Here is a 16,151-nt window from a genome sequence, read left to right on the forward strand (position 1 = left end):
TTTTTATAGGGGAATGGAAGGGAAAAAAACAGTTGCAGCTAGGGAGGGCAGAACAAAATTTAATTAAAATTACTCTACCATTGTTCACCTTTTCCTTAACCAGGCCCTAACTCTTGCAGCCTTGAACTTTAAATTGGAATGTCCTTCTCCAGCATATTGACAGATAATGAACAGGTAAGAAGTCCTTCTAATGGCAGAAATAAAAGGTATCTCATACCCGGTCTTTATATCGTGCTGATGCCGGAGTCACCGTTAACCATTCGTTTCTGACAATCTTAATTTGGTGTGTGGTTCCATAGCATTAATTGTACGACACATAGAAGGATAGATCCAGAGTCAGAGATAAGTTTGGAATTCAAAATGCTCAAGAACTGTACGTAGTGGTGTATATACAATGTAAAGCAAATAACGTATTAGTTTTAAAGCATGGTGGGCTGAAACTTGAGATTGAATTATAAATGAGACGATTTCCTGTAATCAGAATTTGATGAATCGTCAGCACGAGGTTCTGATTATGTAGTATCGGTAAATCCATAGGTGTTACCGCAATCCGGTACAAAGTGAGCCGTCATTAGTTATGGACCACGCAGCAGACGAAATTAAAAGAGCTATACTTTGAAGGACTAAGCCCCAGTTGGTCCCCTGCGTGGGCGGAAAACATAAATTGATCCTCAATTGGCAACGGTCCTCCGACTGGCTCAATTGATTACAAACTTCAATGGCCTAACAATGTAATTCTCATTGAATTGACCCCAGGAAAAAAAAATCATTGATATTTTAAAAACTACAAATAAATTAATGTAAATATATACATTACTTAATCATGAAGTAGATAATAATAATATAAATTAATATTATAATATATGCGTTATTTAGCTGTGAAGCTAATAATAATAATAATAATAATAATAATAAGCAAATTCTTTTGCTTTGTTTGCTTATTGAAATTGTTCGTCCTTATATCTAAAACAAACTCATTGAATTCTAAACCCATTTAGATTCATCCCCAAAGAACAAAGAGAGACAATGGGAAGATTGGAGATAGTGCAGGCCCTTATCCCAGCCACCACAAGTCCACAGTCACAAAGGAGGTCTCAACGACCTCATTTGCGGCGATGGTGGCCGGAATTGGGGCCTCCACCATCCCCTCCATGCTACTTGTGCTCCCCTCTCTCTAGCCTTTTTTCCTTGCAAGAAGTAAATGGCACTAATTTGCAATTTCTAAAATTTTGAGGGGCACCGCTTCAGATATTTAAGAAAAAGCCACCGGCCGAGTGAATCGACCAAAAAAATTGAAAATAAGTAGTTTTTTTACTAAATCATTTTTAAGTTTTTTTATTTAAATTTATTAACTTAAATCGCTTTTATTTTTGTGCTTATCAAATAAGCTAAGTTGTATGAAGTGCTGAAATTAGATTTTCTACTTATTTGGGCTATCAAGTACACTTTAAGACACAATCGCGTTGATTGGACAGACTGGCTAGCTTAAGACCATCTCCAATGCATGCCTCTCCCCCTTGTCTATTAATTGGACCCTATACTGCCAAATAAGCACTACGTCAGACTAAGACAAACTTCAAGAAAAGAAAGACATCTAACTCCAATGCAAGTCTCTCTAATTCGAGCCCACATACATATTATATTAATTAAATGAATATAACTACTATTATATATAATTAATATATATTCTTAATAGTTTTCATTAATTGAATTAATTAAACATAATTAAAAAATAAAATAAATAAAAAATATTTAAATGAATATTTAAAAAATATGTAAATTAATTAAAGTTCATTACAAAAAAAAACAATACATGACGTTTCACCTATTAAAAAATATTACATGGCGAATGACAATTTTAAAAAATTATATCCGGAGCAAGTATGATGAAATTGCCATATATGTTCCACCAAGTCCATTTGTAATAATCAATGTTTTTCTCTATTCGGAAGCTTGATATGATTCCAGACATTTTCCTCATAGAAGCAAAATTTTGCTCTTCGAGTTGTGGTGTTGGTAAGCTATTGAGTGCTCATCGTAAGAAGAGCACGAATCGAAGTTCACATTATAGTTCTCTCTCATCCTCAACAATAGTATTATGCATTATGATGAAAGCTCTCATGATCACTCCAAGCTTCTCCGAGAACCACGATCGAGCAAGGCCGTGTATAATTGCAAAGCGAGAATGCAACACTCCAAATGCACAGTCCACGTCTTTACGTGCTCCTTCTTGATAATTGGCAAACAACTGTCTCTTCTCTGTTGTGGTCGTGAGATTGTTTTGACAAATGTTGTCCATTGATGATATATATCGTCTGTTAAATAATATCCAATGTTATAATTGTTGCCATTGATAGTGAAATTTACCTGAGGAGTGCGACCTTGTAGCACATCATCAAACACCAGTGACCTGTCTACAATGTTGATGTCGTTGTTTGACCTGGCTACTCCAAAAATGCATGCCATATCTAGAGTTCAGGTCCCGCCACTGCTTCAAGTATTAAACTTGGATCACCATGATAACCACTCTTTAACATACTGTACTAAGCTTTCGGGCAATTTTTTCATTGCCAGTGCATGCAGTCAATGATGTCCATTCAATAGCAGGGAAGCTGCGAGCCTCCCTTATTCGTAGCGAGCGTTGGACATCGTCTGCTTTAGGCCTTCGCAAGTATTACTCCCCGAAAACTGCGCCGACGTTGGAGACGAACTTTTCCAAGCATTCAATTGCGGTGGCCTCCTCTATCCAGACATAGTTATCAACAACATCAGTTGCTACCTCATACAACAGCATACGCATGGCAGCTGTGCATTTTTTTAGTAGGGATAAGCCTGTATTGCCTACCGTATCGAACCTCTGCTGGAAATATGGATCATAGTTTGAGATGCCCTCGACAATGCGAAGGAACGAAGGCCGTCCCATTCAGAATCTTCGCCAGAATATCTCAAGAAGGTACACCGGCTCCTTAGCCAAGTAGTCATTCATAAGGGATTAGTAACCTGCAAAGCGACACCTGTTTACTATATAAGATAGAAATTAAAGCAAAATGAGTGTTCTCATAAATCCCACGGGTGAAGATTGAATCCAGGACTTCTTAGTTCTGAACCTGTGCCACTAAGACCCCTTCCTTTTTTCTTTTTTACTCCACAACTCCACTTACTCATAATATTACTTGAAAAAACTTCAAATTCTTGTTTAATGAATGAGAAGAAAAAGAAGATGATATTCTCCCTAAGTACTAAATATATAGGGAAATTTACCTAAAATGACCAATGGTTTACCCGTTTTATCAAATCTATCCTATGTTTTTTTTGTCAAATCTATCTCATGGTTTATTTTTTGCATTAAATCTATCTCGGTATTATATTTTCTGTCGACATCTAACAGCCGTGCTGATGTGGCGCTCATGTGGCAAGTGTGACTCACTATTCCTCCACGTGCCACGTCAGCACGGCCATTAGATGTTGACGGAAAAGATAACGTCGGGATAGATTTGATGCAAAAAGTAAACAATGAGATATATTTGACAAAAAACGCATAGAATATATTTGATAAAATGGATAAACCATAGACCATTTTAGGTAAAAATTCCAAATATATATATATATATATATATATCTAGTATCCTACTGCTTGGTTAGTAATCTTGATGCACCAAAATGATAAACACAATCAAATATATTTATACAAAATTATAGAAATATTTTTAAACTATTATATCCTCCTTTTTTTCTTTTTAGAGGAATTTATATTTCATAATTAGAAGTTTCTCTTTTTAACAGAAAACAAATGCTCTCTTGCACGGGAATTTCTCCACAATTATTTCAATTTCTTAACATGTTGATGAATTAATCTGCAACCTGAGCCACTTATAAGTCAATATATTGTAATAAAGAAATGCATTTCTGTCTCTGGGCCTCGAAATTTGGGGAAAAAAAAGGCGAATGCGATGACGGCCAATTTCGGTCATTTTCATATTAAAAAAAAGGTATATGTCATTGTAGGGCTACGGTTACGATGAGAATTCGTACTTTTGATATTTCATTTGACCTTCCATATTTTATGCCTCAACGACTTACGAAATTGGTGGAATTATAAAATGGGTGTTTCAAGTGTTATGTATAACTGATGTAGCTTTCATAACATTCTATTTTTTTTCCTTTCTCCGAAGAAGATTTAAAATCATCCTTTCGTAGAATCAAGATTATCAAATTCGAGAATTCATATAGATTCTGTAAAACTCCAGAAATTTGATTTTTAAATTCGTGAGCTTACAATGTAAGTTTAGGTATGAAAATTACATATTAATAAATTTGCCTTGAGAAATGAGACGTGATAATTCTAATGCATGTAGTCTTGTCCCATTGCATTTTCTCAGAAGTGATTATTACAGCATAGGCACATAGGCAATGAATAATTCTCAGCTATGACTGAAAATTCAACTATTTTTTGTCATACAGCCTTATTGAAAATAGAGCTCTTAAAACATTCAATAACGATATATATATATATATATTTTGCTGAATTTCAATAACGATAGTTGGCCCAAAAAAAAAAAGAAAGAATAATCTCTCTTGCTATTGTCACGGCCTTAGAGTTTGGCAGTGCAGGCACTAAGGGTTCCGAATATTGAAGCTTCGTAGTTCCATTCATCCTCAGAATTAACAATCTAATACAAATATTTCAAGATAAGGACAACAACATCTAGAGTGGGCGCTTGTAATAGACCAATATAAGCCTAGTACAATGAAAACGATCCATACGCAAATAAAGAAATATGTTGTCACACTTGGGAATAGACTAAAATGTCAAGTCTAGACATTCTGTCTCACCCCATCCGCAAATATCCTCGTTGTAGGTTTGTCTACGCAATCTCCTTTCATGTTTCGACATCGTCTTTACCCCCACACCACATCCCCCTGGTGTCAGTCTTTCAGCAACTCAATGCTAGCTACAAAACCACCTTGACGGAGAAGGACATAGGGACACATTAGGCTCCTTGTACCATGATGCCTTTGCTCAGTGTTGTTCAATGTATCTATATGCAGACTATCAACCGTTCTAATTGTCTTGGAGAGATACCACGATGAACTTCCTTGCTAAACAAAGACCAATGGCTCCCGATGCTCAAGCTTGGAAAGCACTTTTCCATGAAGCGTCCCCATTCTTTCTGCTATGCTCCTCATCAAAAAGAGTCGTCACGGATTCCTCCCACCAAGACCGGTGCTGATAACACTTGTGACGGGCTCAAAGTTAGAAGCTCGTGTGGGCGCTCATGGACTGAATATTGAGGATGGTTACACCAATCTCTTCCGTGATTGCAAACAATATGAAGGTAAGAGCAAAATTATCTCCTGACTGCCAATTGAGATAGTCTGAGTTTAATGTGATTTTTCCATCTGCTCCATTTGTAGTCTTGCTCGGTGCTGTAACTTTGCCTTTAACATAATCGAGCAATCCATATGGAGTAAGCAGAGGAGTCATTACTTCTTTCCAATAAAGATATTTATGCCATTAAGCTTGACATGTATGGTTAGAAAGGGTGAATGAAGAGTAGTAGAAGAAGAGGGAAAAACCGTGAGGGAGGAAGAGCTGTCAGCCATTGAAACCGAGGAAGAAGAAGATAAACGAGTTAGAGGGATAAGTAGAAGCAAGCTAATTGGGAGTTACCTGGTTATGACTTTGATACCATGAAAATATGGCACGTATGGCCGAATCATCACTAATGAGGCGAGGTAAGTATAATCAATTATATAGACATTGTACATGACTGTCAAAGGAAAATACAAGGTGTTGATACATGCCTAGTATACAACAAGTGTAGATGAAAATATGAGATTGCATATCATCTTTTATTACTATACATATAGAGAATTCTATTGTCGCACTTGGAGAATGACCAAAATGTCAGCCCGTGATACAGTCATATATGCAGCTCAAGTAAACAATTTGGAAGATACCCTAGTAGAGCAAACGCGATCGACAGAGGCTTCTTCGATTCCTCCCTCATTCGGTTTTGCTTCCTCCCTCGACAGAAATCAACAACCGGAAAGCCGAAGCCTCCCTCGATAGAAATCAGCTCCACTGTTGGAGCAATTAGGGACCAGAAAGAGATAGCTCGCGGACTAGAACATAATCGGTGCAGGTAGGGTTGAACTCTCCTTCGATTCCACCCATTCTTGGTCCATTGATTGATTGATCGTTGGTAATTCTACCCATTCCGAGTGATTGGCGAGGTTTCTTTTTGCAGAAGAAGTAAATCATCCACGGAAACGCTGAGAACTCTGCCCCCTCTGAGCACGTCATTTTCGCCTCCGTGAAAGCTATGCTAGATTATGCTTGGATGATAGGTGTTAGGCTATCAAGTGTCCGGTGCTGTTTCATTTGTTGCTCTTTGAGCTGGAGAGATGGAACAACAGGAATTAGGTTGTGTTGAAGGCATATTCTCTGGTTTTGATTATTCTAAGGGAGCGATTTGGGGAAACAAATTTCCCTTTTCCTCTGCCTTGAAGGCATAGTGATATGTGTTTGCTGATTGATATGTGTGTTTGTTCATACTGCCTCAGCGCTGAAAGTGTTGTTTCCTACTGCCTTAATGCTGAAAGTGTTGTTTCCTACTGTCTCAGTGCTGGAAATGGTGTTTGCTTATTGATATGTGTGTTTTCTGTTGTACAAGTTAGTCTGGTTTCACCCATGCGTGTCAAGGCATTCCTTTATAGTTTGGCTTGCTATTCATAACAAGCTCGCAACTAAGGACAAAATGGCTTAATGATTCCATTGCATTGATGAATCTTGTGTTTTCTGCAAGTTCGAGAAGGAGACGAGGGATCACATATTTTTTACCCTTCCTTTCACTAATAGAGTGTGGGAGAGGGTGTTGAATGCAGCTGGACAACATAGAGAATTGCCTTGTAGGACTAAGATTTGAAGTTGAATGGGCTATTGTTAAATTCAAGAGGAAGAGTACTTTTGTAATTATCCTTAGAATTGCCTTGTAGGACTATGTGTATTGCATCTAGAATGTTAGGAATGATTTCATTCACTTGGAGGTTGTGCCCACAATAGAAGGAATTTGGAATGTTATTAGACGGACAGTACAAGGCAGATTGATGAGGGCTCTGCAAGTGATACTGCAGGTACAAACAGAACACCATAAGAGGCAACTGGAAGCTTGGGGAGTTTGATTTTTATCTTATTCTGTAACAATGGTTGTATTGGTAGTTGGTTTAAATTGGGTTTAAGGTCTTCGTGTTTTGATGAGCCTTGAGCCCATGAGGTTTTTTCTTTGTTAAACTCTTGTAAAGCAGATGCTTCCAGTTCATTAAGATTAATAAAGGGCAAAGCTAATTATGAGCTAAAAAAAGTAATTTTTAATAAAGTTAATAATTATTATTTAAAAGGCCTAATAATATGTGATTTGACTGTACATGATATTTTTCTTGTAAAGCAGGGTATTGATTATTTTGGTGTAACATATGTTTTTGCGGAGGTTGTTCTAAGCAAGATTAATTTTCATTTTGGTGTAACATGTTTTTATTTTTTGTGAAGGTTGTGGATAGATGGTTATTTTTCATTATGGTATAAAGTAGGTTTTATGTGGAGGTTTTTTAAGTAAAGTTATTTATCATTATGGCATAAAATAAATTTTATGTAAAGTTATTTTAAGTAGGGTTAATTTTAGTTTCGTTGCAGGTTTTTTCATAATATTTTTAAAAATAATTTTCATAATTTTATTTACTAATTGAAATATTTTTATTAAATGACTATTCTTTGTTAATTATTTAATTAGTGATTAAATTATAATGTACGGTAATTTTTATTATAAGAGAATATGTTTTTATTAAGAAATTTTTTATTAATTCTTTAGATAATTATGCTTATTAAACTATTAAAATAATTAATTTTATTAATAAGCACAATTTTCAGTAATTTAATTAAAATAAATAATTTTTAAAAATTAGTTACTTTTAAATTATTTAAAATGTTTATTTTTTTATTAATTATAAAAATTATCATTAAAGTTATATATTTATCCTATAAAATCTTATTAGATTTTAACATGAATTTCTATTATATTCTCTGTCTATTTTATTTCATGTCTATTCAATTCTAGCGAACCAAACGTAGGTTACGTGAACCGCTAATTTCAGCAACATATGTGGATAGTCGGTAACCACTTAGCCTTAACAAATACTCTTAAGACCAATTACGTGAAAAAGGTGTATGGGAATTTCATAAAAGTAAGAAAAAGGAAGAAAGGAAGAAAAAGGCTATAACCCGCACGCACGGGAGTCTCCAGTCTCTTTCCAACTTTAGGCAGCACAACAGAACAGAGCATCAATTCCCTCCTTCATACTCTCTCTCTCTTTCTCCTCTTAACATAAATAATTGCAGAGGTCTCTCTCTCTCTCTCTCTCTCTCTCTGTTGCTGCCATAGCCAATGGAGCTTGTTGGGTTGGGGCTTTTCTTCCTTTTTATGTAATATTGTTCTTTCCACAATTCACGTGATCTACTTGCTCTCACTTAATGTGCATTTTGCAGCTTTTGACGTTCTCCCAGCAGACCACTTAAAGCCCTTCTCAGCCTCCTCCCTCCCCTTTTAATTCTTTCCTTAATCCCTTTCCTCCTTAAACTATACTCTCTTTCTCTGTGTCCGTCTGTCCGTTTGTCTGTGTGTCTTTCTGTCTGGTGTCTTCTCCTTCCTTATAAACCTCTGTTCTTCCTCTTGTCATCATCCCTTGCACAATACCAAGCCACAAGCTTCCTCCTTCTTCTTGTTCTCGTTGTTGTTGTTGTTGTGTTCAGTGCTAACGAAAGGGAAAAACATGTACAAGAGGGAGAGACCACCCACAATTCCCCAGAGGAGGAAGACCCCGTCTTTCTCTTCCTCCCTCCTCGACGCGATCTACCGCTCCATCGATGAGCCGAGCCCGCCGGAAGACAAGGACTCCGGGTTCTATGCGGGTGCCCCCAGGGTCAAGAAACAGAGCAGTTGCGAAATTGCCGGTGATAAACAGGGGAGGCCTAGGCCCTCTCCTTCGTTTTCTTCGCATTCTTCTCCTTCGTCCACCCTCCGACGAGCCATTTTGATCGAGGAGTGGATGGAGAAGCAGAGCACCCTGCATTGTAATGTCAGCCTCAACTCTGCCTCGATCTCGAGCTCCTCTGACTCCAGCTCCGGAGCAACATTCTCCTCCTCCTCCGAGGCAGAGTTCTCCCGGAGGTCCTGCAAGTCCTCCAAATCGAGGCCCAAGCAAGCCGATCCCTTCTTTGAGCCGAGGAATCTGGACGCCCCGAACAAGAAGGTTCTCCATTGCGACGATGGCGACGGTAACAATGGCGTTGCCGGCGGGTTTAAGAAGACGAAGCTCCGGGCGCTGAAAATCTACGGCGAGCTCAAGAACCTGAAGCAGCCCATTTCGCCCGGGGGCAGGATCTCGAGCTTCCTCAACTCGATATTCAGCTCCGGGAACGTGAAGAAGGCGAAGATGTGCTACGTTGGGGCGGTCGAGGACGTGAGCTTCGAGAGGAAATCCAAGTCCGCTTGCTCCTCTGCCTCCTCTTTCTCGAGAAGGTCTTGTATGACAAAATCCCAAACCCCCAACTATTCTTCTTCTTCCTCTTCGTCTTTTCCCGGAAGAAACAAGACGAAGAGGTCGGTCAGATTCTACCCGGTGAGCGTGATCGTGGGCGAGGATGCGAGGCCTTGTGGCCACAAACCCGTCTACGAGGAAGACCCGACATTGATAGTCCCATTGTCCGATAGCAGGAGTAGAAGGTTTCAGGATGTGGTCAAGAAGAACTCGTATTCCTCTGCCACCAGAGACAGAGGTTTCAGGGCTCGATTTGAAGAGTACGACGATGAAGACGACGACGTGGAGAGCTGCGCAAGCTCTGATCTTTTCGAGCTGGACCACTTGATCGGGATCGGGAGGTACAGGGAAGAGCTGCCTGTGTATGAGACCACTTGCTTGAAGATGAACCAGGCCATCGCCAGTGGCATGAAGCTCTAGTAGACTATTTCTCCAGTCATTTTTTTTCTTTTTTCTTTTTTTCTTTTTGGGAATTTGATCCTTGGTTTTTAGGGTTTATTGCTAATATAACAATGGGGTTTGGTGAGTTATCAAAAAAAAAAAAAACAATGGGGTTTGGTTGTCAATTAAGGCCATCGAAATATGTCGCAGCGAGAAACATAATTCATTCACAATGTAATTTTCCCTGTAATTATGCTTCCATTTTAATGGCTTCCCTCAATTTCATTCTTATTCCTTTGTCCAAAGTAATGTGTCCCCGATACTCGAACATGATTAGTCTTAACTAATAAATTGAGAATACTCGTAATCTCAAAAGGGAAAAAAAAAGTCTGTCTTCTTCCTTCAGATGATGGCATTTCAAGTTGTTTGTCTGAAAAATGAGGCAAAGAAAAACATTGGATGGAGCTCACTGATCATATATTGAATCTTCAACTAGTGAATCTGGATCATACGTGTTTGGTTGAACAAACATGAGCAACGTTCAATTAACAATTTGAGATTATGTATGGTGTATCAACGACTCGTGATTTCATTTTCAGAATTCACATCATCGAAGGTTTTCGGGGTACTTCCACATAAATATCCCCAACACAATAGCGTCCAACTGTGTAGTCTCAACATCTCAAAACAAATATGTAAACATCTCGATCATACTCAACGGGCAAAATGTCTAGATGTCCCGCTATGCTCACATTGCTACCAAAGATATTGGAATATACTAGAAAATATAGGTGTTATACTACCTTAGATATATAGTTGAAGATTCCTCAAACTGAAACTTCGAAGCCTTAGGCTATTCTAGTTCTAGTTAAGGATAACATATATTTCGCGCCTTTGGCGTGATTACCCGCTCCGTGCGTCGCCGGGGGTTCACGGAGCCTCGGGGATTAGTCGGGCGAAGGCCGGACACCCTGGGTTAGCAAAAAAAAAAAAAAAAGGATAACATATATTTCACCATTCACCACACGAACTCATATTTTAAATCCTTAACTGGAAATTTCAGCAAAAATAAATAAATGAATAAATAAATAAATCCTTAACCGGAAGACCTGTTGTATAACAGATTTAAGGGATCTACAATTGTACCGCTCAAGTACGGTATCTGAAACCTAATCACAATTGGATCAGACCCCTTGGTTAGTAGGGAAACAAAACCATGCAAATTGCAATCTAACAGTTAGTAGCACCTGAGGAACCATACTTAAGTTGTATGATAAAATTTTCCTAAATTTGAAACAAAAATGTAATACGCTCGTAGGTCAACTAATTAACAAATACGGTACCAATAAAATGTTCGTTGAATGGGAAGCAACTCCTACTTCCGTAATGAGAGAACATAAGTTCGAGCAAGAAGATTATAATTCCTCATGAAGAACTATCTAATAGTGAATTTCAATATGTATTCTACATATTTTATAAGGTGAATTTCAATAGAAAAGAAAATATTACATTCCCTACTTTTAAAATAGAATAGCGATACTTCCTGTTTAATGGATATCTGACATCCCCAAGAATTTTATGATAGACATTGACACTTCTTGTAAGGTTTCAAAATGCAAATCGCCCCTTGCATGAGAGAGGCTCAATGTCCTTTTTCAAACTTACAAGAAGCATCGGTACCCTTGAACGAGATGTGTTTAAAAGGAGTTGTCATATTATTATCCTCTCGTGAAATTATAAGTGCTGCGAAATTAACGCTTAGTTCTCCTTGAGTTGCAATATACTTTCTGCTTGCAAGAAGAAATAATAGTAATTGAAAATGACTCAAGGAGAAAGCAAGCAATAACTTTCATATATGAGTAAGCCTTCGAATTTGACGGCATTACCTTTTCTTATCTATGATGCTTTTAATCTTTTTTGCTCCTCTTGGCTAATAATGATGGTATCTTGTTAATTGATGCATGTAGATACCGGATGACCTTTGATTAGATTACGAAAAATTCCCATAAGCATTTTTTTTTCACGCGCTCTAATGATTCTCTTATGATACGTCATGGCCACCACTTCCGCAAATGAAGTCATCGTCAAATGAACAATTCTCATTCACATTTTCTTTTTCACATGCTCTAACGATTCTGTTATGACACACCAACAGCCACTGCACCCGGGAATGAGGTCTTTGGCAACTTCTAGGTTCGCCGATGACCTCATCGCAAGGGGTGCCGCAAGCGAGGCCACAGCTACTAAAATCACACGGTGGTGTGGTTTTTGGCAAACCCGAAGTAACCGGTGACTCATTCCCGAGGGTGGTTGCTAGCAGAGAAGCCACCACTCCTGGCAAGCACCCTTCCCCTTCAAGGGCTGGAGTTAAGTGGCACTCTCTCTTTTAATTTTTTTTTTTCATAAATATATATGATATTAATTTGGAATGTGTATATGTGTCACGTCGAGTTTTTCATCAATTTTGGATGAAAATTGACAATACACTAGAATTAAAATGAAGATGAAACCATAGGCATTTCCAAATATTTCTGAAAGGATGCACTAGACTTGAGATGAACAAAGAAATTTTGTGGTCTACTGTGGAATTGTCCCATGCATGTATATATATATACATACATGAAAAGGTTTTTTTTTTCAGTTTCAAAAAAGACCTATGGTCTATTTCAAGAATATAAATAATAAAACTAAATAAAGAGATACAAAAATCCCACTATCGAGACCTCATAATTTCAAGTGGCGACTTATGCCACTAAACCAAATCCCCTTCATCATGAAAAGCATTTATTATTGAAATGTCAATTTTGCCATTAAATGCTTATGTCACGGGTTGCCATTTTCGTCCCTCCCAAGTGTGACAATAGGTAATCCGCTATTTGAGCATGGTTGCTTTCAATGTACATGGGCTGATACGTGCTGCAATACTGTAGCTGTGTACTCCTAGTGCTCTTGTCCAAATCTCATTTTATCTACGTTTGCGAATTTGATGGGAAAGAGTGTCACAAGTTGGCAGTTTTATCCCTCTCCACTCTTCAGGTACGATAATAGGGAATCCACTATCGAGCGTATAGGTGCTTTCAGTCAGTGCACAAGTGCATACTCTGAATGTTTATATTTGTTTGAACTTTTCAATCCTAGGGAGAATTGGACTGGAAAGCGATGAAATTATATATCTTTGGGTTATTAGAGATATTATTATGGTTAGTTAGGAAATAGAATATTCTAGAATAAGATATTATGGATCTATTAGGTTAGTTGATATTTCAAGGATTTTCAACATCTGATTTGATATTATGTTGATATTTGAATATCATTTACATCCTAGTTTCATTACTTCATCGAGCATATAAATAGGTGAGTTATTTAATGTATTTGTTTGAGTCAATGAGAATAAGAACTCTCGTGGTTTGGCTTATGGCCACCACGCTCCGATATCTCTAACGTCTCTCTCTTATATTTGATTTTCTTCATGATATCGAGCAGGGTGATGGGACCTATTGATGATGGGACGACGAGATGACAACACCGGACCTCTAAAGCCAACAAGGCTCGAGTCAATCTCTTTAGTCCTTTGAAGCCAAAAAGCTCGAGCCGTTTATTTGACATATGGAGGCAAGATGCTTCAAGTCAATTGACCTCAAGCCCAGATGCCCAAGTCGATTATTTGTGATGGGAAAAGACCCATATCAATTCATACTCATCATCCTCATGTCAAGGAGTCACTGCCATTGTCAAATTTGATCAAATGTTGGAGTTTATTCACAAGATAAGCAATAGCTATGTTGCATGCTTATCTTGAGGGAGAGTATTAGAGATATTATTATGGTTAGTTAGGAAATATAATATTCATGAATTTGATCTATTAGGTTAGTTGATATTTCAAGGATTTTCAACATCCGATTTGATATTATGTTGATATTCAAAAATCATTTATATCCTAGTTTAATTACTTCATCGAGCATATAATTAGGCAAGTTATTTCATGTATTTCGTTGAGTCAATGAGAATAAGAACTCTTGTGGTTTGGCTTATGGCCACCACGCTCCGATATTTCTAGTGTCTCTATCTTATATTTGATTTTCTTCATGGGTAACCGCATGGGCTGCTAATAGGACCGACAGTATTTGACACGACATGGAGTTAAGTGGGTTTGGGTTAAGGCTAGATGTGTTTTGTGTCTAAACATATCAACCCTTAGTAATCCGTTTAAGCACGGTTAGACAAGTTTATATTATGTGTTATTGTGTTAATAAATTTTCACATATTGCATCACCTTATAGAAGAAAGTACACTAAAATAATCTAAATTTGTTTGTATAAATAATCCGTTTATGATATTTTTATCATGTCAATTGTGTAGTAATATGTAATTAAAATTAATAGTGTCATATCATGTGAGTATAATATATACCTAAAGGTAATAATGTCATATCGTGTACATAAGTATACATACACATTTAGACACGCTTAGTTAAATGGATTAGACGTGTCATGTCCGTGTCAACCCGTAATTAAACGTGTCGTGTTTGTGTTTGAAAATCTTGACACGTTTATTAAACGTGCTGTATTCAAATTTAGAGCTTTCAGACACAAACCATTTTAGACACGACCCGTTTAAACACGACATAACACATATTGCTCCTCTTAGCTGCTAAGTCTAAACCCATGGCGCTTATTTACACGAAACAATAAGTCATATACCACCAAAATATTACATGGTTCTAAAACTAAATTCTAGTTAATCCCAACCTCCTTCACCCTCCTATCCCTTCGGGTCTAAATAATGTCATCGATGGCTTGGTTGGGAGCAAAGGATAGACCAGCTCCTTTAATTGATCAATGCTTTGCATGTCGATCTTAGAAGAAGAGATGTCTCGATTAACATGGAAAGGCCGCGTGGTCAAGTCCTCTCCTTAAGGTATGAATAGACACACTTTCAGAATTGGCCTCAGCCTTTTAACCTGATGGTCCTAGATCAAATACATTGCAAACTATATGCAATGTTTTACGAAACATTAGAATTTTGGCTATATTCGACAAAGAAAAATAGGTAAAGTTCATTACTTTTTTGCTCAAAATAAATTTTTTTTTAAAAAAGGAGTTAAACAGAATATACGACCTACCAAAGTGGAAGCATTGAAAATTCACCGTTTGATGTACGGACAAAGATGGAAAAGGGAAGAGGGGGAAAAAGTAGACAAGAAATTTTCTCACCATGCGAAAGTAAGTAAGAAAGGGGGTTTTGCTTTTTTCACTGGCTTTGCCTTCTTAGCCCATGGCCACGACTCTACTTTGCAAAATAAATTATTACTCTTTCCTTGTACATAAAATATATACATTTTTTTAACCTTTTAACCTGTAAATTAAATTGGTTCTCTCCCTTTTTCCTTATCCCAAAATTGGCTGGGAATGGTTTTAAATTTTATCCTATGTGCAACTATTTCCTAATCTGAAAATATCTGAAGATAATTGATCGACAAATTGAAGTTTGGTTTTTCTTTTCTTTTTAATCCCCTTTTGGGAGAGAACATAGTTTGAATGAAGTTTGCATCTCATGAATATACTAAGTAATCTTGTATTGGAATTGTATTTTCTTTGACTTAAGGGACTGGTTTAAGTCAAACTCATGCAGATGGAAGCAAGAGAGATCTACCAAAGGAGACTTTACACTCAAAGGCTCAGTGCAATATTGCATTAATATATGTAGATAACATAGCCAAAGAACCGCTCTTTTCTTTTAAAAGTTTTTATAACTGAATGAAGCACGTCGGACAGATAGGAGAGTGGAAAAGAAAGAGGTGCAGAAACCTCAATGACGAGGATCGTTGTAAGAATATATCTTACTTCTGAGTTAAATGTGATTGTCACTATATTAAAGACCCTTTCTCAAACAATATTTATTCAAATTTCCTTGAAATCATAAAAAATTATAAAATATCTCATATATTTTATCGAGTTTGTCATTTTTTTTTCGCGAGATTTTATCTAAGTATATACCTACATTTTTGCCCGACATTTTCCTACGAAATAGCTACATCTATTTCTCATGTTTACAACCGCCTTACACAATGAGCATATATTATCCACGGTGCTGCAGTTATAAATGATTCGCTCAAAAATTAGAGCAAATCTTACAAGGATCGGGCGGCTATGCATATCATATACATACAGATATGT

The 16,151-nt window shown here is 37.2% G+C and overlaps 1 protein-coding gene and 1 long non-coding RNA gene across 2 annotated transcripts; both read left to right on the forward strand.

The window, feature by feature from the left end:
- The first annotated feature begins 5,879 nt into the window (after nt 1-5,879).
- Nucleotides 5,880-7,364, forward strand: LOC116194170. The gene is made up of 2 exons (XR_004154372.1): nt 5,880-6,146; nt 6,252-7,364. It is a non-coding gene; the product is annotated as an uncharacterized LOC116194170 (long non-coding RNA).
- A 908-nt stretch (nt 7,365-8,272) lies between these two features.
- On the forward strand, nt 8,273-10,266 carry LOC116194341 (protein BIG GRAIN 1-like C). The gene has a single exon (XM_031523139.1). The coding sequence runs from the start codon at nt 8,827-8,829 to the stop codon at nt 10,012-10,014; it is 1,188 nt and encodes a 395-aa protein (XP_031378999.1). The 5' UTR covers nt 8,273-8,826; the 3' UTR covers nt 10,015-10,266.
- Nucleotides 10,267-16,151: the final 5,885 nt, after the last annotated feature.

The sequence above is a fragment of the Punica granatum genome, chromosome 2 (assembly GCF_007655135.1).
Source record: "Punica granatum isolate Tunisia-2019 chromosome 2, ASM765513v2, whole genome shotgun sequence".
NCBI classification, from domain to species: domain Eukaryota; kingdom Viridiplantae; phylum Streptophyta; class Magnoliopsida; order Myrtales; family Lythraceae; genus Punica; species Punica granatum.

Coding starts and splice junctions, on each gene's coding strand:
- LOC116194341 (XM_031523139.1), top strand. CDS start 8,827: ATGTACAAGAGGGAGAGACCACCCACAATTCCCCAGAGGAGGAAGACC.